The sequence below is a fragment of the Camellia sinensis genome, chromosome 1 (assembly GCF_055761805.1).
Source record: "Camellia sinensis isolate YWXY chromosome 1, ASM5576180v1, whole genome shotgun sequence".
Taxonomy (NCBI): domain Eukaryota; kingdom Viridiplantae; phylum Streptophyta; class Magnoliopsida; order Ericales; family Theaceae; genus Camellia; species Camellia sinensis.
This window is the reverse complement of record NC_138961.1, coordinates 194111678-194138322: the sequence shown is the minus strand read 5'-3', so window position 1 is coordinate 194138322 and position 26645 is coordinate 194111678. Positions and strand designations below refer to the sequence as shown.

At 34.0% G+C, this 26645-nt stretch overlaps 1 protein-coding gene and 1 long non-coding RNA gene across 4 annotated transcripts; one reads left to right on the top strand and one right to left on the bottom strand.

Annotated features, from left to right (window-relative positions):
- Positions 1-752: 752 nt before the first annotated feature.
- Positions 753-9215, top strand: LOC114276508 (WD repeat-containing protein 55). Of its 3 annotated transcripts, none has more exons than XR_014341890.1 (12): positions 753-874; positions 967-1090; positions 1207-1239; positions 1380-1444; positions 1853-1940; positions 2135-2207; positions 3070-3176; positions 6660-6898; positions 6985-7031; positions 7185-7258; positions 8678-8734; positions 8829-9215. XR_014341890.1 is itself a non-coding variant. In XM_028218280.2 (12 exons), coding segments are annotated over exons 1-12 (792 nt in total). In that variant the 5' UTR covers positions 753-873; the 3' UTR covers positions 8903-9215. The 3 variants fall into 3 exon arrangements, 2 of the variants coding, with proteins under 2 accessions (XP_028074081.1, XP_082747345.1); XM_028218280.2 differs by having other exon boundaries at positions 6850-6898; XM_082891219.1 differs by having other exon boundaries at positions 787-874; positions 946-1090; positions 6850-6898.
- Positions 9216-23483: 14268 nt separating this feature from the next.
- Positions 23484-25361, bottom strand: LOC114289331 (uncharacterized). Its single transcript, XR_003638559.2, has 3 exons — positions 25253-25361; positions 24844-24884; positions 23484-24728 (listed from the first exon to the last, which is right to left on the bottom strand). It is a non-coding gene; the product is annotated as an uncharacterized LOC114289331 (long non-coding RNA).
- Positions 25362-26645: the final 1284 nt, after the last annotated feature.

The following is a 26645-nucleotide window of genomic DNA, read 5'->3' as shown; positions in this document are numbered from 1 at the left end:
ATATTCATGAGTAATAATTTTAAAAAATAATTATAATTAAAAAAAACACATAATAAAAAGTGCATATAGTATAATTTTTTAAGGAAAATTTATTAGAAAATTATTTTTCAACTGTTTGCATCTCAATTAATTTATAAGATATTTTTGTATTTCAATAAGTCTTATTATTTGAATTTTTGATCTACCAAATCTTTATTCTCATATTTAAAGTATTTTATAGACATTTCTACCCTTACAAATATTTTTTGAATGGTTAGCAATTTGGTAATGTGAACATTCATGTTTTACAATGTGAATATTGACATTGATGTGTGAATTTTACATCAATAGTGTGAACATTCACATTAATGGTACAAACATTCACATTATGGAACATTCACACTGTAAATATAAATATTATTAGGAATATTTTGATAACTATGTCACTCATAGAACTTATTAAAATATAAAAAAATAATATGAATTAGATAGAATATAAATAAATAAAAAGAAATTTATGAAAAAGTGTTTTTTTTAATTTTTTTTTATATATATATTTTTTAAAAGCGGTATATTAAGGCCAAGTTTGGCATGTCTTGAAAAGGACAAAAAGTCAAAAAGTCACTATCCTATTTAAGTCACATCTTCTTATTTAAGTCACGTCACCTCTCTAACACATCAACCCAAACCCAACACATATTTTATAAAATGTCAAAAAGTACACTTATTTAGATCATCCCAAACAACCCCTAAAATTTGCATTCAATAATAGATTAATACATAGATGAATAAAAAATAACAAAAACCGCGCACACATGACTAAAAACCGCGATTTTTAGGGGGTATTATGGCATTGCTTGGTGTTTAAGCTGCTCTCCGCTTTCAGCAGCCCGAAGTAAGCAAGCGCTCGCACATATTTATATATATATATATATATATTAAATTGTTTTTTTGATCGATTCTTAGTTATTTCGTATTCCATTGAAGTGGACAATCACAGCAGTAGTGTTGTTCAAATGGAGATTGATATGGGGAAGCTTCCATTCGATATCGATTTTCATCCTTCGAACCCTCTCGTCACTGCTGGCCTAATCACCGGTCACCTTCTTCTGTAAGTTAACTTCTTCCTATAATTTTCCATCATCCCTATTATTAAAAAAAATAAAAATAAAAATGAAAATAAAAAAAATAAAAATTCTCTAATCAATTCGATTTTATGCGTTTTAGATACCAATACGCCGCCGATTCACCACCACAGAGGTACATAATGATATATCTAAATTTATCTTGGTTTGTGTTATTCTAATTCAGCTATATACATGCAAACCCTAGAAATAGAATCACTAGTTGTGAGAAAGTTGTGCTTAAGTTATGTTCGATTACGACCACTGTAACTGTAGGCTTTTGGAAGCCCATGCCCATAGCGAATCTTGCAGAGCTGTTCGATTCATCAACGAGGGTCGTGGTAATGCATTTTTTAGCTACTTACTTTTGTTTAGTGCAAAATTATGCTGATCTCCCCTGAGATTTACAGAAAATACAACAAACCCAACCCCACTGTTTTGACATAATTTACACCACTTTTCCTTCTAATTGAGTGGAACTAATGTAGATTGTGTGAAGACACACAGATAAACATAGTAAAATTTACATTTCAATTTAAATCCGTATGACTAACAAGTTTTTGATGAAAAGGGGTTACGGTAAGGTAAGGGACCCAATGTAATTATGCCAAACTTGTGGGACTTTCTGTATTATCTTTAAACCTCAGGGGGCAGCGTGTTTTGCCCTTTTGTTTTTTTAATTGATGAAAAGTGTCTTGAGTTGTTTTTTTTTTTTTTTTTTTGGTTGGTAAACACGGACGGGTGCTTAGGAATTGTCACGGGTTCACCGGATTGCTCCATTCTTGCCACGGATGTTGAGACAGGATCTGCAATTGCTCGCCTTGAAAACTCTCATGGGTGGGTTTTTAAATGCTAAATTATGCTACTTTTGTGTTTTTTTTTCTCAGGGATTATTTGGGTTCATCACTGTCGAAAACTGTAGTAGTTTTCGCTTTGGCAACTAGTTATTTAAAAAATGAGAAAAAAAAATAAATTTGCGTTTGGTTTTGTGGTACTTGGAAAAATTGACAAGTGATGGTGTTCATGTGCAGGGCTGCTGTCAATCGAATAACTAACTTGACAGAGTCAACCATTGCATCTGGTGACGGTGAAGGGTGCATTAAGGTATCCTTTCTTATATACATATACATACTTGTACTTTTTTTTTGGGTTAAATTTCTCTCTTTGACTGTAAACATTTCAGCTGTAGAAAGACTACGCTGTAAGCATAACTTCACCTGTTAGTGTGCTATTATCACAATCCATGTAAATTCTTCCGAAGAGAATATTATCACAGTCCATGTTATTATGGTTGAAGGTTTAGAGCAGGATTCAAATGTGCATTCCTAGTGATGAAAGTGTAGTAATCTACTTTCACAGTATCCCAAACTTTGGATCCATTGGCAACTTGCTTGTTGGTGAACAAGCAAGTAATATGGCTTCTATAGTGTTCAGTTTTACATAGTCAATGTGAATGATAATATATTTAGTGTTTCTGGTACTCCCAAACTACAATACCATTGAAAAGCAGTTTTGTAACTGTCAATTCTCCCTTTGAAAATAAAAATTCTCTCATGATGGAATTTTATACCAGCCTAAGTCATATTTTAGTTTAAATATGCATCCCATGTTAAGCAACATTTTGATGGTGTAGTCATTTTATACCAGGGTTTTATTTTTTATGTTTCTCATTATTTTGTAATTTCATGTCAACTTCAGCATAAAGTTAAATTAATGAGCTTAATGCTTCTACAATTATGAGAATGAAAATGACACCATTTTTTTTCCCTTGAGGGTGTTCCATGATTGTACTTGAAATGTTTACAATAATGTTTCTACAATTTTTGAAGAACCAGAGAAGCTTAAATCTGAATTTTAATAGCAGCTCCAGTCTCATGTGACCCCAAGGTCAGACCAAGGGAACTTCTTTTGGCAGTATGATGAGTTTGCATTATTCTTCTATTCATTATTTCTCACTTTAATGCAGGTTTGGGATACCAGACAGCGTACTTGCAGCAACTCTTTCAATGCTCATGAAGAATACATTTCTGATATGACTTTTGCATTCGATTCCATGAGACTATTGGGAACAAGGTACTTAATACACGTTCTTACCAAAACGAAAAATTTAGTAATTCCAAATTATTTCCTATATATTTCATTAAAAATTTTCTATAGGAGGGAAAAAAATCAAATATAATGAACTAAAATCTAGGGAATGGATTTTTGAATGACAACATATAAAACAAAGGCCATAATGTTTCTAGAATTGTATTTTTACATAATTAATTTATAACTATATTTTATTGGATGTATAACTATTAAATTATAATTGCCATCATATTTAGTAGTCTCTTAAATTCTAGTAGCTTGATCTTTACAACCCTGCCCCTAGCGTACTACATTTAGAGCATGTGGCATTCCCATGTTTTTGTTCCTATTTTTCATATCGGAATGATTTACGTTCCAGGTGAAATAGATCAGAAGGATATGGAATGTCAAATAAAGTTGGCATATCTTCTTTCTTCCTGTGCTGGATGCTACCATTTTGGAGTGTCCACTAATAGATAGATGTGTATGTCACATATTCCACACAATTCCCTTACCATGGTTGTGTTATATTGTTTCTTAGACAGATAGTGCTTATATAGGAGTGCTCGTAAAGAAGCTTCAATTTTTTTTGTTTGTTTTTTTGATGGATTTTGCTACAATATACTAATATAGTGAGTGTTTGGAAAGTAACTATTTTTTAGGCTTTTTTACTATTTTAGTAGGCTATTTTAATTTTTGTGTTTGGAAAGATAGGATAGATTTTTATTTGAGTTGTTGTATTGAAAAATGTGTTTGAAATGATGTTTGAGGCTGAAATGACAAATTTGTCCCTAACTTCACTTATTCCAAAATTGGTCTAAAGGGACAAAATTGTCATTTCCGCCTGTGGGACTAAGCTGTCACGCCCCACTGCCGGCTGCTTTTTTTATTTTTATTTTTATTTTTTAAAATATAAATCATTGGTTTAGGAAAAAATATGAGTCTATTTAGTTTTTTTAGTGTTTGAGGCTATTTTAACATCAAACTTGGGTTCCCAAACACCCCCATAGTATATACTTGTGTAAAAAGTGTTGATTTTGCAACGCAGACATCCAGTCGTTGACAAGTCTTATTGACAAGATCTCTCTATCCCCCGCTCTTTCTGTTTCTCCCATTGAGAAATTCCATGTCATTGTGCTCTGGCTATATGTGAGGACTTGATCATGAAATTTGTCATAGGATAATATTTGTAGACCTTTATACTGTGTTTGGTTGGGAGATTTGAGGAGGGATTTGGAAAGGAAAATGGAAAAGGTAGGTGAAATGAGAATGAAATATACCTAAATTTCACATAGTTTCACACACCTTTTCCCTTTCCCTTTCTAAATCCCTCCCCAAGTCCTCCAACCAAATGCAGCATTAATTTGCTAGCAGTGATGGAGCCAAGAGTTAATCCAGGGAGAGAAACTATTAACCACAACCTCAAAAACTATATTATTAATCACCCGTTTTACTTAGAAACAAAATCTTTTGTTCATTTATTTACTTTTCTTTCTTGATGAAAGACTTCATCATATTTATTTTATTCAACAATGTTGTTCTTATTTTCTGTGACATTGCTAAGTGGAGATGGGTCTCTATCTGGTTTAGGAATGGCAACGGGCCGGGGCGGGGCCGGAGACTACACTTCCCCGTTCCCGATCCCCAAAGGCTCAAAAATCTCCGTCCAATCCCTGGCGGGGAAACCCATCAACTCTCCGTCCCCGTCCCCTAAAAATTCCCGAGCTTTTTTTTGAATTTTGTTCAACACAACAACAAATCAATATATATCACTATGTTTTGTCATCATCAACAAATCAATATGTACACAATAACACAAATCAGACCACAAACAGATTTAAATTAAAAAAAAATTAATTTGAAAAAAAAAATCAGTTTCTAACAACAATATGTTTCATCATCATCAATAAATCAATATGTGTACACAGATCAGATCACACACAGATTTATATTTTTAAAAAAAAATTATTCTGGAAAAAAAAATTTGATTTCAACAACAATACCAGAGAGACAGATTTGAGGACACATATCAGATCACACACACACACACACATACACACAGAGAGAGAGAGAGAGAGAGAGAGATAACAGATCTGAGTTCAGATCTAACAGATTTGAGCGATGCCAGTGACCAGGCGCGAGATCTACGGTGGCTGGTTGTGGCGGTGGGTTCGGTGGTGGTGGCGGTGGCGGTGGCCATGAGGAATAGAGAGAGACGAAGTGGAGAGAGAGAGAGGGGGGGTCAGGGCTAGCGGTGGTGGTGGTGTCACCATGTCGGTGACTGTGAGAGAGAGAGTTGACAGAGAGAGAAGAGAGAGTGAGGGAGAGAAGAACGAGAGACACAGAGAGTTGAGAGAGTGAGATGAGAGTCAGAGAATGAAAGAGTGAGATGAGAGAGAAATATATAATTATAATACAACTAATAGGTAGTATATAATATACGCGGGGAAGCTTCGGGAAAATTTCTGGGCGGGGCCGGGGCCGGGAAATTAATCTTCGTTCCCGGCCCGAAAATCATCGGGGATGTATTTTTTAATACCAGCCCCGGCCTTACGGGGAATAATTTTGGGGAAAAAATCTATTTATTGGGACGGGGCGGTCGGGTCCCTGTCGGGCCGGGTTAATATTGGCATCCCTAATCTGTTTGCAACCTTCGGAGCAATAAGGTATATTCATTGGAATGCTCTACTGCTTTATTTGTGTGACCCAAGATATATTGTGCTTCTTGACATTTTCTGTCAATTAATTCTTGCTTCATTAGTTGATTCATCTTCTATACACTAATTTCAGCTTGCTCTGAATTTTCTGAAGATGAGCTGCTTTCTGTCATAATCATGAAGGTAGAATTTATCTATGTATGAAATGCATTCCTTTTATATTATCTTTCTTAATGTCCCCATTGCATTAAAATGTATGTTTTGTGCACATCACTGGCACATGCATTGCACATGATGTTTAAGCAGACAGTTTGCTGTGAACATTATTGCACATGTAATATGCCTACAAACATTAGGACTAAGTTTGGCATGATTGAAAAAAGACAAAAAGTCAAAAAGTCACTATCCTATTTAAGTCACATCATCTTATTTAAGTCACATCACCTCTCTAACAAATCACTTCAAACCCAACCAAAACCCAATCCATATTTCATAAAAAGTCAAAAAGTGCACTTATTTAGTCTTCCCAAACTAGGCCTAGATGTGGTATCAAGGCAGTGTGCCATCTTCACAGTTTTTCTTTTCCTGGTGCTAAACCTGCTGAGTGTTGTGACTGTTAATCCTTGCTTTTATTCCATTCCTACTGAACATGTTCTGGTGCAAAACATGTTCTCAGCAAATATAGATTAATTTTTGCATTTTAGAAGCCTGATTTGTCTGCTGGGGACAGTTCTATATGAATTACTATTTCTTTTGCTTTAATTTCTCCTATTTTTCTATTTCATGTGTTTGAGTTTTGCAATGCTGACTATTACTTTCTTGTGATCAGAACGGTCGAAAAGTTATATGTGGGACACAAACTGGAACTCTACTATTGTATTTGTGGGGATTTTTCAAGGACTGTTCCTTTTTGTTTTTATGTCCACAGTAAGGGAACATTTGATTCAGTAGGAATTTTACGCTTTCAATGTCTCAAGTCTTAATTTTCTTGCTGTGGAATGTTCCTTTTTGTTTTTCAGTGATCGCTATGTCGATCTATCCCCAAATTCTGTAGATGCCTTGTTGAAAGTTAGTGTCTTAACCTTATTGGCTTTTTCAAATTAGTTGGTATTTCATTCCAACTGAAAACTAAAGGCTTGCTTTTCTTGTGTTAGCTTGATGAAGACAGAGTTATTAGCGGATCTGAGAATGGACTCATCAGGCAAGAGACTTTCTCTAGAGGGATAAATTGTATTTGTTCATTGAATCTATCATACCCCTCTTTCGCTCTGTTTTTTTTATTTTTTGGGTAGTTCCTAATATCTGTGTTCCCCCCCCCCCCCCCCCCCCCCCCCCCCCCCCCCCGCGTATTTAGCCTTGTAGGCATATTACCCAACAGAATAATCCAGCCAATTGCAGAACATTCAGAATATCCTGTTGAGCGTCTTGGTATGACTTTCTAGCAAGTTACTTGTAAACATCTTTCTTTATTTTTGAACAGTTACTCTGCCTACAAATGTCACTTGGACTTGCAGAAAAGTAAATATATGTGGTTTTGTAGTCTCATCCATAAATTGTATTCCTAAATGAACTTGGTGTAGTCACCGGTTTGTATCATCTGCCATGGTCCCTTATTTCACGAAATTATTAGCTATGGTTTATGGGTGCACGAATGTTTATTGTGGACGGTGGAGGTACTTGAGATGGATTTGGAAAGGTGATAGGCAATGAGCTGGCAAGGTACCCTCAGAGATGGAGGAGGAGAGACAAGGCAGTCTTGCACAGAGAGGGTGGCAGTGGAGCATTCTTTTGAGCTTGCCAAAGGACAGTTGAAGCTTGCTAGTGCTTGCATGCATGGGGATGATCCCCATTATAGGAGAACAAAAACATGAAGGACAATTCACCTATAGACACGTGGCACAACTCTCTTGGTTTGACAATCTGAAGTTCCCCAACTTCCCAATGCACCATAGTTAGGTCTTGGAAGATGAATCATTGAGGTTGCAGTGGGTTGGTATGATGAGCATTGGAAATTGTATCCCAAGTCTGCAGGAGTAGATATGATATGTTGTCTGAGATATCACGTCTTGGTCATAGAGCACCTCTCTTAAGACTAGTTAAGGTGGAGCCTTCACAAAGGGGTGGGTCGATCAACCCTGATGATCCCTTGACTCTAGCCTCCAAGCCACAAGTTCTCCATTGGTCCTAAGTGGATGTCTGAGTCCATGCTCTTAGCCTAGGTTAACACTTTGAATCAAGTGTAAGTTGGAGACCTGCTCGCAGTATATATTGTTTGTCAATCATTCACTCGGTTGGTGAATACTGAGTATAGTAGCTTAACGGTTGCTTAACCAATTGATGACAGTTGAATGGGGGTTGTTCGATTGTTTATCAATTGAGGAGGCCGAGTGGTTGTCATGGTGACCAATTGGTATGGAACAATCGGGGAAACAAGTGGAGACTGATTGGAGACTGATTGGTGTAGACTAGTTGAGGATGCTGAGTGGTAACTTAGGAGGCCATTTGGTGGACTGATTGGGGTGACTGAGTGGTTGTTGGTGATCAGGCACCATGTGCAATTGCCCTTGGCCTGTTGGCTCATTTGGAGGTGCTCATGTGGCAGTGTGTCATTGGACTGTGCGTTGGCTCATGAGGTCAGCATGTGGTGCCTCCTGCCCGCCAATGTGGAGATGATGTGGCGTAGCCACTTGGTGGAGATTGACCCTTGTACCTACAGTTCTAGATACATATGCCATCTCATTGGCAAATATATAAATATATATATATTTTCGCCACATTGTTATTTGATGCTGCTGTCCCTTCTGAAGTTGGACCATTTCTTATTCAGTTGTTCGATTGGTTTTGCAGCATTTTCTCATGGCAAAAAGCTTCTGGGCAGTATTTCACATGGATCATACATTGAAGGTATGTAGATCTTTCTCTCCCTTCTGTAGTGGCTGTAGGGTTTTTTCCATGACTGATAGAATTCTCTCAACTATTTATATCCTTTCTCCTGTAGCTATGGGATATGGACAATTTACTGCTAAGTTCTTGAAGTACTATAAAGAGTCATTCGGCTGTGGCAGACAGTGATAGTGACGAGATGGATGAGATGGATATGGATATGGATATGCCCTCATTATCATCATAATTATTAGAATTTTTTTTAAAATTTTTTTTCTTTTTTTTGGGTGGGGGGTGACGAGTAGCTTATTAGATTGTGAGTTGTTTTGGAAAGTTGGTAAAAAGTTGACTTTTGACTTTTTACTTTTTACTTTTTACGAAGCTTTTTGGCTTTTTTGGAAGTGATTTGGAAAGTTGGTAAAAAGCTGGCTTTTTGCTTTTTACTTTAATATTTATTTATGGTGTCAAATCAAATTAAAATGACCAAAATACCCTTACCCAACATAAGAGATTTATTTTTTTATTTTTTTTTCATAGGCCTTAATTTGTAATTTTAAGGCTGCGTTTTTGGCATTTCTCAAAGGGATTTTGTTGCATTTTTGGCAGCCACGGTTTTGGACATTTTGTCTAAAAACGTGGCTTTTTACTATGCTCCCAACGTGATGAGTATTGCAAACATGACCTGCTGCTCCGGAGGCTTTCCAAAAAGTATTGTGGCTTTCAGGTATTAGCTTTCCCTGTGGCCGAATGGTGTTTTCTCATTGTTTCTTGGATTATATTTTAGACTACTCATCTTTTTCATATATGTTTTGGAAAGGAGAAATAAGGAAGTTACTTACATTCTTGAATGACTGTTACTTGGGGTGCATCGTCGTACTATGAAGTAGATTTTGATTTCTTTACCGTACAAATGAAACAAAAGAAACTGTTTGGCCCTTCTCGTGTCCTATACATCAATGTTACCAAAATCAAATTTGTAACAAAACATAGAAAACGTTTTTTGCAGAGCTTGTTTTTTGAAAATGTTTTCCTCCGAAAGTGTTTTCACCTAAAAAAAATACAAAACCCCCCTTTTTTTTTTTATTTCTCAAGCTGTCCTTTTTGAACCACAGAGCCAACACTGAACTCGCCTTCAAAAGCAAGCCCAGGTTGGATGTAATATACACATCCAACCTTTAAGAGCTCAATTAAACTTTGTAACAAAGGTACCGTGGTCAAAACATGAATTGCCAAGACTCTAAAATAAAGACAATGTAATTAGAAAAAAAAAATATATATATATATATATATATATATATATGTATTTACTTATTGAGTTGTGGGCGAGTGCAGTTAATATTAAACTTTATTTTTTTAACTCTGTAAATTTAAGAGTAAATTTTACTTTATGATTTTATACTGTTATTCATATACGGATTATCTCATTTTCATTTGAAAATAACTATTGTGGTTTGTATAATTAAACATTCCGTTTAACTTGAAATACGTGTCAAACATAAAGGGTTAAATTATAGATAGAATAAAACAGAAGAGTTTAAAATGTGTTTTGTTTTCTAAACAAATGGCAAAATAGTTGTAGTTCAGACATTTAAATTATTTATATATAGGGGTATTTAAGTCTTTTTATTAAATCGTTAACAAGGTTAAAGGTGCACTTTAGTTCATAAATTACATGATGATTATTTCCAAATACGATAGGATAATCTGCACATAGACTGAATTACAAGAAGCAAAGTGAAATTTGCCCTAAAATCAAAATTATTCTCAGCCATCCCAACCCAAACCCTTTCTCTAGGGGTGTAATTTTGGCCCGGCCCGGCCCGGCCCATTCGGGCTCGGTCCGGGCCCATATCAGGTCTTGCAGACTATCGTCAAAAAATCAGGCCGGGTTAGGCCACGGACCAGAAAACTAGGTCCAGCCCCAGGGGTATTCAGCCTTTGGGTGAGCCTAAACAAATTTATTTATTTATTTATTTATTTTTTTCACCAAAATTTGATTATTTTTCATTAAAAATAATACTGGGCATTAGGTGGGCCGGACATCAAAACGATAGCCTAGGCCCTGGCCCAAGGCCTCGGGCTGGGCTTGGGCTCGGGCCTAAACGGGTTGGGCCCATCTCAGACCGCGAGCAGGCTTCGGGCCGCCCGCGGGCCACGGGCCAAAATTGCACCCTACCTTTCTCTATCCCATGCACCCTTTCCAACCATTATCTCCCACTCCTTCACCACCATGACACCCTGCACCTAGGGGTATAAAAAAAGCTTGATCTGGCTCGTATGTGCTCGGGTTGGCCTAACCCAGGCCTAGTCGGGCTCCTTTCATTTTTCGAGCAGGTCCATTTGTCGGAAATCACGGCCTAGGGGTAATCTGTCCTAGGATCTTGGGCTTGGGCTTGGGCTTGGGCTTGGGTTAGGTTGAATTTTTTTTAATTTTTTTAAATTTTTTTCACAAAAATATGTTGGAAAGATGATGTTGCGTATCGGGTGGGTCAAGCCTCAAGCAGGACTCAGATCGGGCTCGAGTTGGGTAAGGCTAGAACATGTATGGCCTGCCTTAGCCCCTAGCTTGAGGGTCTCGGGTTGGGCTTAAGTAGGTCAGGCCTCGGGCCAGTAGTTCATTTTTACACTCCTACCAGCACCTAAGAGTGTGCGTGGTGCGGTTCAAACAGTTTGAGAGAAAAATTATAAACGAATGGCAGATTGGCAAATTGCGGTTTGAGCGGTTTTGAATGGATTGGCAGATTGAAAAATATTCTACGCAATTATCAAGCCTGTGCATAATATATTACACTAATTTACATAATATTTTTCATATATATAATACAAACTAAATTTACATAATATATATATATATATATATCTATATAATAAAGTAGGATGATTTTTGAATTTGTCCTACACACATTTGTCTTATTAGGACATTTGGACGGCTTAGATCTATTCAAATTATAAAATAACGGTTGAGATATATTTTTTAAAAAATATCCTACATTTATATTTTTAATTTTCCCGCTTCTCTCTCTTAGTTTTTCCTTTTCTTGTCATTCTATGATCCCACATTCCTCCCCCTCTCTCTCTTTCTCTCTTTTATATTTAATTTTCTTCAATTTTTATTTTTCTCTCATTTGTTTATTTTTTTTTTTACTTTTATCTTTTTGTTCACTTATTTATATTCATATTATATGGAAAAATCTATGATCCCAGAATTAGAAGTCAGGTTTTACTGTGTGTAGTGGAGATTATATTAATGAGTTTTTTAGTCCACAAATAAAATAAATTTGAACAATTAATTTTTATTTTTAAATATATTGAATACCTGATATGAATCTTCAACATCTGTATAATAAAGCAGGATGATTTTTGAATTTCACCTATACACATTTGTCCTAATAGGACATTTGAACGGCTCTGATCTATTCAAATTATAAAACAATGGCTAAGATACATTTTTCAAAAAATATCCTACATTTACATTTTCTTTCTTATTTTTTTTCTTTTCCCACACATCCTTCTATGATCCCATGATCCCACCTTCCTCTTTTTTTTTTTCTTTTTTTTTTCTTTTCTATTTATTTATTTTCTCTTTCTTGTTATTTTTATTCATATTATATGGAAAAAGTCTGCGATCCCAGAATTAAGAGCCAGATTTTACTGTGTGCAGTGGAGATTATATTAATAAATTTTTTAGTCCGCAAATTAAATAAATTTGAACAATTAATTATTATTTTTAAATATATTAAATACTTGATAGATTTCGTAAATTTAGACTGCATATGAATTTTCAACATCTATATAATAAAGGAGGATGATTTTTGAATTTGTCCTGCACACATTTGTCCTATTAGGACATTTGGACGATTCAAATCTATTCAAATTATGAAACAACGGTTATGATATATTTTTTTAAAAATATCCTATATGTACATTTTTTACATGTACATTTTTCAAGGAGTTTTTTTAAAAATATCCTACATGTACATTTTCTATTTTCCAGCTTCTCTCTCTTACTTTTTCCTTTTCTCACCCATCTTTCTATGATCCCATGATCCCACCTTCCTCTCTCTTTTATTTTTATTTTTTATTTTCTCCCATTTTTATTTTTCTCTCTATTTGTTTATTTTTTTTTATTTTCTTCTTTTTGTTAACTTATTTTTATTCATATTATATGAAAAAATCTGTGATCCCAGAATTAGGAGTCAGATTTTACTCTGTGTAGTGGAGATTATATTAATGAATTTTTTAGTCTACAAATTAAATAAATATGAACAATTAATTATTTTTTTAAAATTTATTGAATACCTGATAGATTTTGTAAATTTAAACCTCATATGACTCTTCAACATATTTTAATAAAGCAGGAACATATTTTTGTCCTATTAGGACATTTGGATGGTTCAGATCTATTCAAATTATAAAACATTGGCTGAGATATATTTTTCAAAAAATGTTCTACATTTACATTTCAACTTTCTTGCTTCTCTCTCTATCTTACTTTTTCCATTTCTCACACCCCTCCTTCCATGATCCCATGATCCTGCCTTCTTATCTCTTTTCTTTTTATTTTTTTTCTCCCGTTTTTATTTTTCTCTCTATTTGTTTATTTTTTTTTATTTTCTCCTTTTTGTTCAATATATTTTACACATATTTCCGTAAAATGTATGTATGCCCGTTATACACTAGGACATTACGGACATACATACAATTTCCGTATAATTATATAAGCAAAAGTAGTATTGTATGTATGTCTGTGGAAATTGTATGTATGCTAGGCACATCAATCTATTTAGTTATATATTATATAAGTAAAAACGAGTTTTTGTCAAGAGTTTTGTGAGAATTCCAAAATTTTATAATAAATTTGTGATTTAATCAAATTAAAAAATAAATTTAAATATTGTTGGGATTATAATTATATTCTAATCCTAATATTATTTATACTGTGCCTTCAGGCACGGGCATACGCTAGTATATATATATATATATATAACTACTAATCTATAATAAATTTAACATATTAAATCTCTTTTACTCATTTTTACTTTAATATTTCATTATAAATTAAAAAATATATATGTATTAATTATAATGGAGTGGTTTCGAAGACGGATTATAAATTTTAAAGTTTAAACCGCGATTAGTGGATAAAGCGGTGCGTGTTGATCGGATCGATACGATTTTAACGAATTGGACAATATTTTACACAATTGTACCTGTACCATTTTCTACCATTGTGACCTTTTTTTCTTTTTTTTTTTCTCACGTGACTCTTCCTATCTTTCTTTGTCACACTCAAGAGTTGCTGGAGAGAGGTGAGAGTAGTGAAGAAGGGTTTTAGAATGGCATGGAGGGACTGAGGTTTGGCGAGAGGGACGCGCATGGGTTGGGGTGGAAGTAAGGTTTGAGTTAGCATTTGCAATGTTAGTGTGTTAGCTTTATGTTAGTGGTTTAGACTTTATGTATAGTGTAATGTTAGTGCTTTAGCTTTATGTTAGTGGTTTAGACTTTATGTATAATGCAATATTAGTGCTTTAGATTTTCATCATTACAATTTGTAAATCGTCTCCTATATAAGGAGCCCCTAACCATATGAATAAATACAATCTATTCTACCTCTCTATACATTATTCTAACATGGTATCAGAGCTAGGTTAAGAACTTAATATTTTTCACTTCACCGGCGGGCGGCAACCTCGCCTTGGCCGCCCGCCGGACCTCAACCTATTCCGCTTATTTTCTACACATAACTTTGAGTTCTTCGCCATCAACGGCGGCAACATACTCCCTGAAAGAGAGACAAACAGGACGATCTTGAGCCATGGCACCACATTCTCTTCACAGACAGGTGCCGACACGGCAATACACCCACCGAAGCAACTTGTTCCTGACACGCCTTGCAACTCGATCCACTCGCCTCTCTCTCTCTCTCTCTTTGTTTCTCTCTTTTCGACGTTGAATCTTCATCTGGATCTGCCCCTTGCGCTCCATCAGCGAGCTCGCACGGCCTGCGCACCTCATGTCTGTCATCGGAAGCCTCGCCACTGCTTCCAGCCGTGACTGATCACTGTCTCTCTCCATGACCCAACTTCTTAATATCATATCACCCACTCCCTTCTTTGTCAATCACTCTCACATATGGGTGAGAACAACACTGCTACCAAGAACCAGAATCATCTTAACCACCATGCTATGGACATCTCTGCCGGCGGCTCTAAATGCTTCGATGACGATGGCCGCCTCAAACGGACAGGGACTCGGAGTTGCCATTGGGTACACCATTGCATCTTCCATAAGCATGATGGCAATCAAGAGGTCTAATTGCTTCCATGCAAATCCATGCCAGATATGCAAATCCATGCCAGATATCAAGCACTCCATATATGTTCATTTTTGGTGTTGATGAAATCATTTTCTCTCAAATTCCGGATTTCGATCAGATTTCTTGGCTTTCAATTGTTGCCGCGGTCATGTTGCGCATCCAGAAGAGTACTCGGACGAAAGGGGAGCCGACGCCTCCTGAGTTAACTCGTCAATTGATCTCTACCCAAGGACACCATCCAAAACATCTTCACTCAGCCTCAACAAAAGTAGACTCCAAACCCACTCACCGACTCCCCCAAAACAAAATAGAATCATCATCTAACTTTGCCACCCCTCTGATAATTATCCAACTAATCCACTCTACCATAGGTCCCTGACTCTTTTCTTTTAAAACTCATCCTTTTTTTTTTAAAAACAACTCCTCCTCCCCCAAAGACATAATCATCATTCTGACCATACACCATCCTCTACAATAATAATTCTTCATACACTCACAATTTGACCCATTCTTTTTATTATTATTATTATTTTTATATTTTTTTTTTCATCCCACCGTTTCAGACCCCATTAACAGTCTGTTCCCACTACCCCCACTTCCCCTTTACTTTAACCATCATTTCTTTCACACTTTTCATCACCTTTCTTTTGTTCTCTTCCTGACCCATCATCCATCGCCCAACCTTTATTTTCCTTATTAAACAGCTTCGTTGGTCTACCTTCTCAATTTTTTTTTTCTTTTATCCCACCCATCCACCGCCCACACTTTCTTTTTTATTATACAGCTTCCTTGGTACTCTCGATTCGCCCTGTTCCCCACTCCCCCCTTTATTATTTTTATTCATCATTCTATATTCATCTTCCCCAGGCTCATTTTCACGAAAGAACAAAAAAAAAAAAAAAAACAAACAAACAAACAAAAATTTTGCACCACAACCCATATTTTCTTCATCTCAGGGATCCACCCCAATCACAATTTTACACAAAAAAAAAAAAAAAACAACAACCAAACCAAAACAAAACAAACACAACCCACACAACCCCACCACCCAGAAACAACCACACCCACAGCGGGATTTTTCTTCTCTACTCTGCTACGGGTCTCTTCTTCTTGCTTTTCTCTTGGGTGTCCCTTACCGGTGCTGCCTCCGTGTTTCCCACGCCGCCGAGCACGTTCACTCCCCCCTGCTCCTCCACTGCAGCATATGGCGGACCTCCAAATCGGAACATCACGGTGGCCTTCCGCTTCAGCTCCTTATTTTCCGCCTTTAGCACACTTATCTCTGCTCGCGCATCCTTATACATGCGTTGGAGCAGAGCCAGTTGGGCGTTTAACTGCTGCACCTCATTTGTCCTGCTCTGCAGCTGGTGCGACAAGTTTGTGACCGCCGTCATGCTCTCCACACATGACTTCAAAGTATACTGATTGGCCTCAATATCAGTTTGCACCGCCATTTTTTGCTCCACAGACCGCATAGGAAAGTTCAACGGAGCAAACCCAGAGGCGCTTGGTTGAGGTTTAGGGGCCACCGCACCAGTTATCTCTCTTGTTGAATCGTTGAGGTCGGGAAAGAGAGTGAGCAGACCACGGGAAGACGAAGCCATTTTCTGGGCACCAGCGTGTTACAGAGTATCTCTCTGAGACAAGGAAGAGTTTTTCAGAGGATTTTTTCAGAAGTTTTTTGTCTGCCTCAGCCTCAGCCTCCGCATTGGTTTATATCGACACTGACGACGCGGCCGACACGCTGCTCTGTCGCCCACGTGCCTTGCCGCGTCTCCGGCTCACCTTTTGATGGCTCGACGCTTTCTGTCGGGCACGCCTTTTGATGAAGTGGGCGCGCCTTTTGAGGGCGCGACTTTTGAGGGCTCGATGCATATATACATGTATATCTTTTGGGCAGCCTATCTACACACTCATACAGTGTCTTCTACCACGGTCAACTTTCTCACTCCCTTTGTTTCAACCTCAAATAGGTTTCTATCTTCACATCTATTTGAGTTTGAGGGGGGGGTTATACATATATCATGTATCATGGTGAGCATGGTTACACACCATGGGAACCAACCAAGCCACCCCATGGCGCACTCCCTAAGTCGCCCCCTTGGTGCACCACCACAAGCTTCTACAACGGTCCGACATGACCCCATAAACTGTCCCGACATTGATTCCGGTCAGCTTCTACAACGGTCCGACATGACCCCATAAACTGTCCCGACATTGATTCCGGTCAGCTTCTACAACGGTCCGACATGACCCCATAAACTGTCTTCTACAACAACGGTCTGACACGACCACACAGTGTCTGCTACATCGGTCCGGCATGACCTCGTAAACTGTCCTACTACAACGGTCCGACACGACCATACCGTGTCTTCAACAACGGTTCGACACAACTATACAGTGTCTCCTATCCTATTTTATTTTGTTTGTAGTTTATTTTCCCGTTTTATTACTCTCTCCAAACTCAAGTTGGTTAGTTCCTATCCTCCTTGAGTTTGAGGGGGGCTGTTAGTGTGTTAGCTTTATGTTAGTGGTTTAGACTTTATGTATAGTGTAATGTTAGTGCTTTAGCTTTATGTTAGTGGTTTAGACTTTATGTATAATGCAATATTAGTGCTTTAGATTTTCATCATTACAATTTGTAAATCGTCTCCTATATAAGGAGCCCCTAACCATATGAATAAATACAATCTATTCTACCTCTCTATACATTATTCTAACATGCAAGATTAGGAATGGAGGTAGGGTTTGAATTTTATGATAGGATAGAATTGTAATAAAAAAAAAGTTTTATGAAGTTCAAAAGAAAAAAAAGAAAAGAAGGAGAAGGTACAATTAACAAATATTAATTGTGAATTTATCACTTTAAAATTTAAAATCTATAAACAAGTAATTTATTTACAAAAACAGCACTATAATATCATATCAGTTTAATTCCAAAAGGACATGAGTTTTCAATAGTCAATATTAAAGAGACACCTATTTATTTTTTAGTAATTCTATGGTCCAAGAAATGGAAAAAAAAGAAAAAAAAAGAAAAACCAATCTATGGTTGATATTTAAAGTTGGTGTCGTGTGTCTATCTTAAGTAAATCTAAATCATTGATATAAAATTCTAAATATTTTCTGAGTTTTTACGTTTAATTCTTTATTTTTTCTTCTTGTTTAGATAAGAAAACTTCTCATAGATTAAGTTTTTCAATTAATTTAAAATAGGGTTTAATAAGGGGGACGGGGGAGTCCATTGTTGTGTGGACTCAAAACAGTCATTATATATAGAGAAACCAAATTCTGAATAAGATATAACATAATACAACTCAAATTCTGAATAAGATACAACATAATACAACTCAAATTCTGAATAAGATACAACATAATACAACTCAGCTCCACTCAACGCTCCTTTCACAATCCCTCCAAGCAGATAAGCTTGATCAAAAAACAACGAAATGAAACAAGATGAAGGTTTTGATAGTGTTCACGAATACTGGTCGCATCGATTGGAAACCAACCCTATTATGTGCCGCATTAATTTTGAGCTTTACAATTATTGCGTTGTCGGGCCTATCGCAACAAATGTCCCCAATTTCAAACCATCCAATGAATTTTGATGTTAAAAATTGTTAGAGATTCAAAAAATTCTATAAAATGTCTTATATGGGTGTAAAATTCACATGGGACCCACATCATGTGGATCCCACACCTATGTGAGACATTTAGTAGAATTTTTTAGTCTTTAACATTACTCTTTTGGTATTACACAACAAATTACACCTCTGTTTGGAGTATTTCTTTTTTCTTTTTTTAAAAAAAGGAAGAAAATAAACATCATTATAAAAATCAAACTCAAAATGCCTTCAGTTGGTTTGCATTTATTTTTATTTTTATTTTTTTATATTGAATATTATATATATATATATATATATATTTTATTTATAAGTTGTTATGAAGATTAGTATATCAATTATGGTATTAGGAAGTCTCTCTTTAAGTATTATTTTTATTTTATTTATTTGAATAAATCGTCGATCAATAAAAAAATATAGTAGAATATTTTGAATTAATTTTTATCAGGTCATGAAAGTCGATTCTCCTTGTGTTAACTTTTATTCCTGTTTCTTTTACTTTTATTTTGTTTGTATCAATTTATGAGTGTAACTCAGCCAGGGCTTGACAACTTGATTTCACTTTAATTTTTTAAGAATTTGGATAACATATTTTTGAATTTGGTGTGAGTTTGAGAAGAAATTGAGAAACACTAATTAAATTAGGATGAGTTTGAGCAAAATAACAAACAACATGAGTAATCTGGAATTCGAATTATATATAAAAATATTAAATATGCATATAAATTATTAATTGTTGGATGATGTTAAAATAATTTTGATCATTAAATCATATTCACTATATATATATATATATACACGATACACAAGTAATAGAACACAAAATTGTATCATTTTCTTTTTTTTACTTATAAATTACAAAGACCATCGCATAGTTTACCAAAAAAATATCAGTATAGTATAATTTCATTAAATTAATTAATCTAGTTAAAAAAAAAGTTAAGAAAACGAAAGTTTTAAAAAATTGATTAAAATATTAAAAAGTTAAGTAAAAATAAAAAAATACAGATCAAAAATTTAAAAAATTATTTTTAAAAATTCAAAACTAAGCATAATTTTGTTTTGGAGTTTGGATTTTGATTTTAGCTAAGGAATGATTGGGTTGTATGAGGCTTTGTCCCATAAGTATTCTTTTGTATTGTTGCTAGGGCTGTTTTATTTTATTCTTTTTCTTTTGTTATAGTTGCTCTTTGAGTTGGAATCTCTTCAACCCCTCTTCATTTTGATTTGTACTCGCAAATGATTGGATTTACTTACTTATGTTAATTTATTTAAGTTTGTGTTAGTAAATGTTATACTTGCTCTCTTGTGCAAATATGATTGTGATGAGAGTCTTATTATGTTGATGTAGTTTTTGTTAGGGGTATAACTTGGGTGGGTTTAACCTGAGTAATTCGAACTTAGTTTGAATTTTTTTAGTGTTTGAATAAGATATTTTTAAGTTTGGTATAGGTTTAGACAAAAATTGAGAAGTCCGAATTAAATTTAGACAGGTTTGGACAAAGATATCAAATAATCCAATACCCAAATTATATATAAATGATTAACCATTACATGATATTAATATAATTTAGATTATTAAATCATATTGAATATATTTTATATATACCAGTAACATAAAATTTTACTTTTTTTATTTTCATTCATCAATTGCAAAGACTACTATAGCGGTATTTTCCTTACATTATATAAATTATTTGTTTTGATATTAATAATGATTTTTTTTAAAAAAGGCATAAATAAAGTCTAATTTTAATAATTTAATAATTTTGTTGAAAAAAAAAGAAATTTATTTACAATTCGGACAACTCGGATAATTCAGGTTTAACTCGGTTCGGATTTGGCCAGACAACCTCTTATTACAATTCGAGCTTAGTCAGACTTAGGCAGGTCTCAACACAACTTGAACTGGGCTTAGATAACCTACCAATCCGATCGAATCCGTCCGAGTTGCACCATAGTTTTTGCATTTTTATTTTTCTTTGTTGCTCTTGTACTTTAATCTTTATCAATAATATATATATATATATATATTACCAATAATTATTTTTTATGCTAAAGAAAAAAAATATATACTATACAGTGTAAGGACCAACATGCTGGCTCAATGCCCATGACCAAGGATGGTCGCTATCCCGTTAGGGTATCAATCCTTCCAAAAACTCGAGCAAAGAATAAAAATGGGACCTGATACAGAAAGGATGCTCAAGACTTTCACTTTTACTTGTTCTATTAAGTTAGCAATGCTCTGTTTGGCTTATGAATTTGGATGGATATTTAGAAACAAGAAGGGAAATGAAAAATATAGGTATAATATGATTGAAATATTTCACCTACGTTTCGCATACTAATTTTTATTTCACTTTTTAAATCTATATTCTAAACACAACTTATAATTGTTTTAAAAATTAAAGCAATTAGAAAATTTAATCTAATAATATATATATATATATATATATATATCAAGTTATTCAATGGCCTTGTTTGACAAGTTGGCTATTTAGTTTTTTTGTTTATTTTAACTTGACTAAAATAGTTGTGTTTAAAAAATTGGTTGGCTTTTTTTTTGTTTTGTTTTATTTTGTTTTTGTAGTTGATTTGATAGTTGTGAAAAAAAAGAAAGTAAAATGATTATGGATTAGATGTAACATTTTGCCTTATTAACTATTTTAGTCTATTTTATTTTTTAATAGCCTATTTTAATCCAATCATCTTTCCAAACACTCCCAATGTTGCGTTAGCCATTTTTTAGTTTCGTCTCACATGAGTTCTCAGTCTATTGGAAAATCTAGATATTACGAAAATTTTATGACCAATCAACTTACTTTCTCACTTTTTTTATTTTTTGTTTTTTAAGGGCAAATTATCAACACCTCTCGAGATTTGACTAAAATATAAATTTTCGTTTGAGGTTTGAGAAATTACATCCCGCTCCTAAGGTTTATATTTGTATAATAAATTGCCCACTTAGATTTATATTTACATAACAAATTGATTTGTTATGTAAATATAAATTTCAGGAGACAATTTGTAATTTTTCAAATCTCAGAAGAAAATTCGTATTTTAGTCAAATCTCGAAGGGGGTGTTGATAATTTGCCCCTTTTTTAAATAAAAAATGAAACAGACAAAATAAGAGATTTTTTTTCACCATTTTTCACTTAATTAAGTTAATTACATATAGAATAGTGACTTTTTGACTTTTTTCAAACATGCCAAATCAAGCCTTAGTTTCCTTGCATTTTCACTGTAATATAACTTTAGTCTTTTTATTTTGAATTGCGACACTCAAAAATCATTTGCACTTTAAGATAAGTTTCAAAATTATCCTTCCGTCTATCTATCATTAATGAGATTGATAAAAATTAAAAGCAAAGGAAATAAAATGAAATTTTGATAAAAATGTAGGTGTTTTAATGAGATAAAAAAATGTGAAGTTTAACTCATATGACGAATTCCGTAACCTTTTTAATAATGATAGGCAAATGAAATGATGATATTAAAATTTGACTTAAAATATAAGATATTAATTGTCACAATTAAAAATAAAAAAACTAAAATAAGATTACAATAAAAATACAAAGTCTTTACAAGTGTAAATAATTAACCCAAAACTTAATTTATAAACCTTCTAACTTCTAAGTCTTTCATTCCTTATCATTTGTCATCAAATCACAATCACCACATCTAAATTTAGACCGCTTTATGCATGATAAATTATAACATTGTCATCTGGCATTTTTATTCTAGTACTGACGGACAACATTATTTTTTTCACACTTATTATTTCATAACATTGGGGTTTACATGATAAATTTATAAAAAAAAAGAAAAAACTTTATTCGAGTAGTAGTGGACACGATTGTCATATTCTCTCTCCTCATCCATAGTTTTACTCAACAAGAGTGTCATATGAATAAATTGATATACTAATTAGTATACTAATATATGTCATAACATAGTAATTGATATCACATAATTTATTAATACATTAATTAATACATATAACTGTATTCTTTGCTCAAATGTAACCAAGTCGGTTAGGCATTTTCGAGAGTCATCACTGCCTCAAATATGGGAGAGGTGAAACTACCGGTTGAGACATATGACACACATCCGTTCCATTCATCGCGTTTGGTCAGGCCAGAATTGTACAATAGACCGCATATATGGTGCCAATGGCTTCGTTTGGAAAGTTGTTATTTTAGTAAGCTATTTTAATTTTTGGCTATTTTAGTAAGCTAAAATTTTTGTCGGTTTGATGTGATATTTTGTTTTATTAGCTATTTTAGCTTATTTTGTCTTTTTGTGAATTTTAGCCTAAACTAGGCTATTTTTTTTCTTGCCAAACACCCCCATGTTTGTCAAAGTGGTCAGCGTCCCGGATCTCTGTATACGCCTGCACATTAGATTTGTTTTTTTTTTTTTAAATTTATTTAATTTTTATTTTTTTTATAAACTATATTAAATTTGGGATGCAGTAGTGATTGTTGTGTAATTTGGAAATTCATTTTAAGTTTTATTTTGATAATTTAAATAGTTCAATTTTTAGAAAATATGAAGTAGAACATATCTGTAAAAAAATCAAATTGATCAGCTATATCGATGGCTGCATCATCATATTACATTTGTATTATGCTTTGATACTTAAATATTTATTTTTAATATATACAAATGTGATTTGATGGACATATTAATTATATTTGATCAATTTGATTTTTTATACATATGTTTTACTTGATATTTTCTAAAAAATGACTCGAAATTTCAAGTCGCAAGAGAGTCACTGCTGCACATTTGGTACAACAATGACCCCCACTCTTGTTTTATTAGCCTATTGATTTTAGTCCAATTCCTAAAAAGAGTTATCAAATTAAATGGTAACAAAAGGACTAAGTTGACAAATGGATATAATTGAGGGAGCCTAATACAATTATTCCAAAATTATTGGACTTCTTGTAATTTCTTCAAAGTTCAAAGGATTTTAGGGTAATTTATTCGCCCCCTCCTCTCCAAAAAAAAGATAAATTACACCTACCTTCCTTGAGACTTGTAAAAACTACGGTCAGCTTTGCACTTTTAATATAATTATATTGGCATTGTTTTTAGTAAAGTTATGAGTAGATACTAAAATAAACCAAAATAAATATACATTTTAGTAAAAAAAAGGTGACAATATAATTTTAACATTGATGCGACTAACGAATTATTGAAAGAAAATGGCATAACTATTATATGAATTAAAACTTGAAGAGAGACCAATATAAATGTCACAAGTACGTGACTAACTGTATTTTCTCCAAATCTCAATTAAAGTAATTGTAATTTATTCAAAAAAAATAAATAAATAAAAATAAATTAATGTCTGTATATATTATTGTGAATTAATCAATAGCATGCAATTCGAAGTTGGCCACTATGATTCTTCTAAAGGTTTAGGATTTAGTTTAAGGGGGAGATCATGGGTTCAATTTTTTCTAAAAAAAGTTCAATTGCAATAGGAATGAGACTAACTCTCATAATTGTTAATCTAATAACTAACGAGTGACTTTAGCTGATTAATAAAAAAAAATGACATGCAATTCCTTTTAAACACTAGCCGTGTTGTCCCAAGTTCTGTTCCATGGGTTGGACCAAGCTAGCATCCAGTCACAAGTATCGTCAGCTTGGTTCTTGCCGCGATACACAACAGCTGCAGTTGATCCTGTCGCAGTTCCAGTCGTTTTGACGTGTAGAAAAGCACCCCACTGCCCATTTGCAATCTCTACTGGTATGGAGCTGGTCCACAGTGGCCCCAATAATCGCAACTAGTAATAAATTTTACACGGTCCCCTGTAGCATTGTAAACCAGGCAAAGTGTGGAGACTCCTACACCCCATTGCGCCTTCAAGTTCTCTACATATTGGCGAGCATTCCGGTCCTTATTCTCTGCGTTTTTCATATTAAGGGCCACATGTGCCCTATCTGTGCGTGTGATTTTCTTGTCCGCATAGTCTGGCATTCCTTCTAAAGTTGCGTTGGTGATAGGGGTCCCAAACGCATTGTACGCCATGTCGATCTCGGGCTATAGATTCCTACAAATTGGAATTTAAAAATAAATAAATAAATAAATAAATCTAGGAGCCAAGGTGACTTGAGTGTACATGGGTATTTACAAAAATAATAATAACAATAAAAGAAATAACGAACCTTTTGTAGATAATGAAAAGATGATTCAATCAAAAGGATGCCTGTGACGAGAGAAAAATTGTATAGTGAAAAATATGCAAGGACTACAAAAGGAATAAAATTTAAAAAGATGTAGAAAAATAATTACACTCAATTTAGTCCTTATTTGGTAGAGGTCTAGGAGAAATAAATTGGTACAAATTTAACATTTGACATAATTTGCTCCAAGTGACCGTTTTCAACTTTGAACTCACAACCTTAAGATTAATAAGTTGAGTTTTAACTACTAAACAGTTGGCTCCCTATCATAAAATTGAAAAAGGAAGTGAAAAAGAAAAATGAAATAGGAAAACCAAAAAATCAAAGGGGTGTGAATTTGATAGAAGTTAGGGAGAAAATTGAAAAGAAAAGAAGAAACAGATGACAATACTGTAAATTCCGAGTAGGTGAGTGGCCCTCCCTCCTCTTGGGCAATCCTTGTTTGGAGTTCTACCCTTTTTCTTGGTGTTCTTCTCTCAAGCCTGCATGGTAGACTTCTTATATATGGAAAAGTCCATGGTATGCATTCATCAAAAGTGTACATCGACTGCGACATATATTATGTTCTAGGAAATGGTTTGTCTTTTTGTTTTTTTTTAATCTCTAAAAGTAAAAGTTTTGTTATAAAACCTTGGCCTAGTTTGATGGATGGAGATAAATAGTTGGATTGGAGATATTATCCATTGGGTTCCATATATCACTTGTGTGCAATTTCTTTTCAAATGGGATATGATATGCAGATGGATTGTATATCCTCCAAAACTACAGGATATATTATACCACACCCCCCAGTTATATAATAAGATATGAATTAAAAAGACATATATACTCCTTTCTCTAATAAATATATATGAATTAATGTTTGTTAGGAGGGTAAATTTGAAAATTACTTACTTATATACCACAATATTTTTTGCTAAACAAACATAACTATGATATATCCAATACTCATATCCTGAGTTAACAAACAAGAATGGTAGGATATGTTATTTACTACACATATCCTATCATTGCATATACTCATGTAAATCCCAAAGGAGATTATATGCTTCATTTTATCCCAGGACAATCAAATAGGGTCTAGGTGCTATCATCTCCTGCGAATTTTATCTGAGATTTTCTCGATCCACGTGGAGGGGACGCTTTGCATGGGTCTCGAGATTGATTAAGGTGCATGCAAGCTCGCTTGAATATTCGGTCATAAAAATAAAAAAATTTGTTATAAAAAAATATTAAGAGAGTAATTTTAGTTATTTTGTAAATCATCACGAAAAGTCTGATAAGAACAGTAAGCAAAATGACCTTAGCAACAAAAGTTTGAAAATGTCGCTAATAAATGTATCTTTTAATCACAAAATAATTTCGTGTCAAAAAATTACTTTTTTGAGGTGAAATTTTAGTCCCAATTATTTTAATATGTCATTACTAAATGTTGAATTTCATCACTAAAAATGCCACAATAATAATAACTAAAAATTTTATTCTTAATTTTTTATTCTAAATATTTAATTTGTTGTAGTGATTATGTATGCTGTGGTCTAAATTGTGTCTCTTCATTAAAAATAACCTACAAAATGAGTGATCAATGTGTGGTCCAAGTTTCATAGTTTGGGATTTATTTTTATGAATAATTACAGAAAATGGTATAAATTTAAATAATTGCAAAGGGACAAGATGAAGATTTAATTGCATAATTTAATCTATAAATTGCGTGTACTTTCATGACAAAGCAATTATTTTGTGTTAATATGCGTGTACTTTTATGACAAAGCAATTATTTTGTG

What these genes read in the sequence shown, in the direction of transcription:
- LOC114276508 (XM_028218280.2), top strand. An exon ending in ATTCATCAACGAGGGTCGTG is followed by an intron (nt 1,445 to 1,852) that starts GTAATGCATTTT and finishes ACGGGTGCTTAG; the next exon opens with GAATTGTCACGGGTTCACCG. An exon ending in ACATGGATCATACATTGAAG is followed by an intron (nt 8,735 to 8,828) that starts GTATGTAGATCT and finishes TTTCTCCTGTAG; the next exon opens with CTATGGGATATGGACAATTT.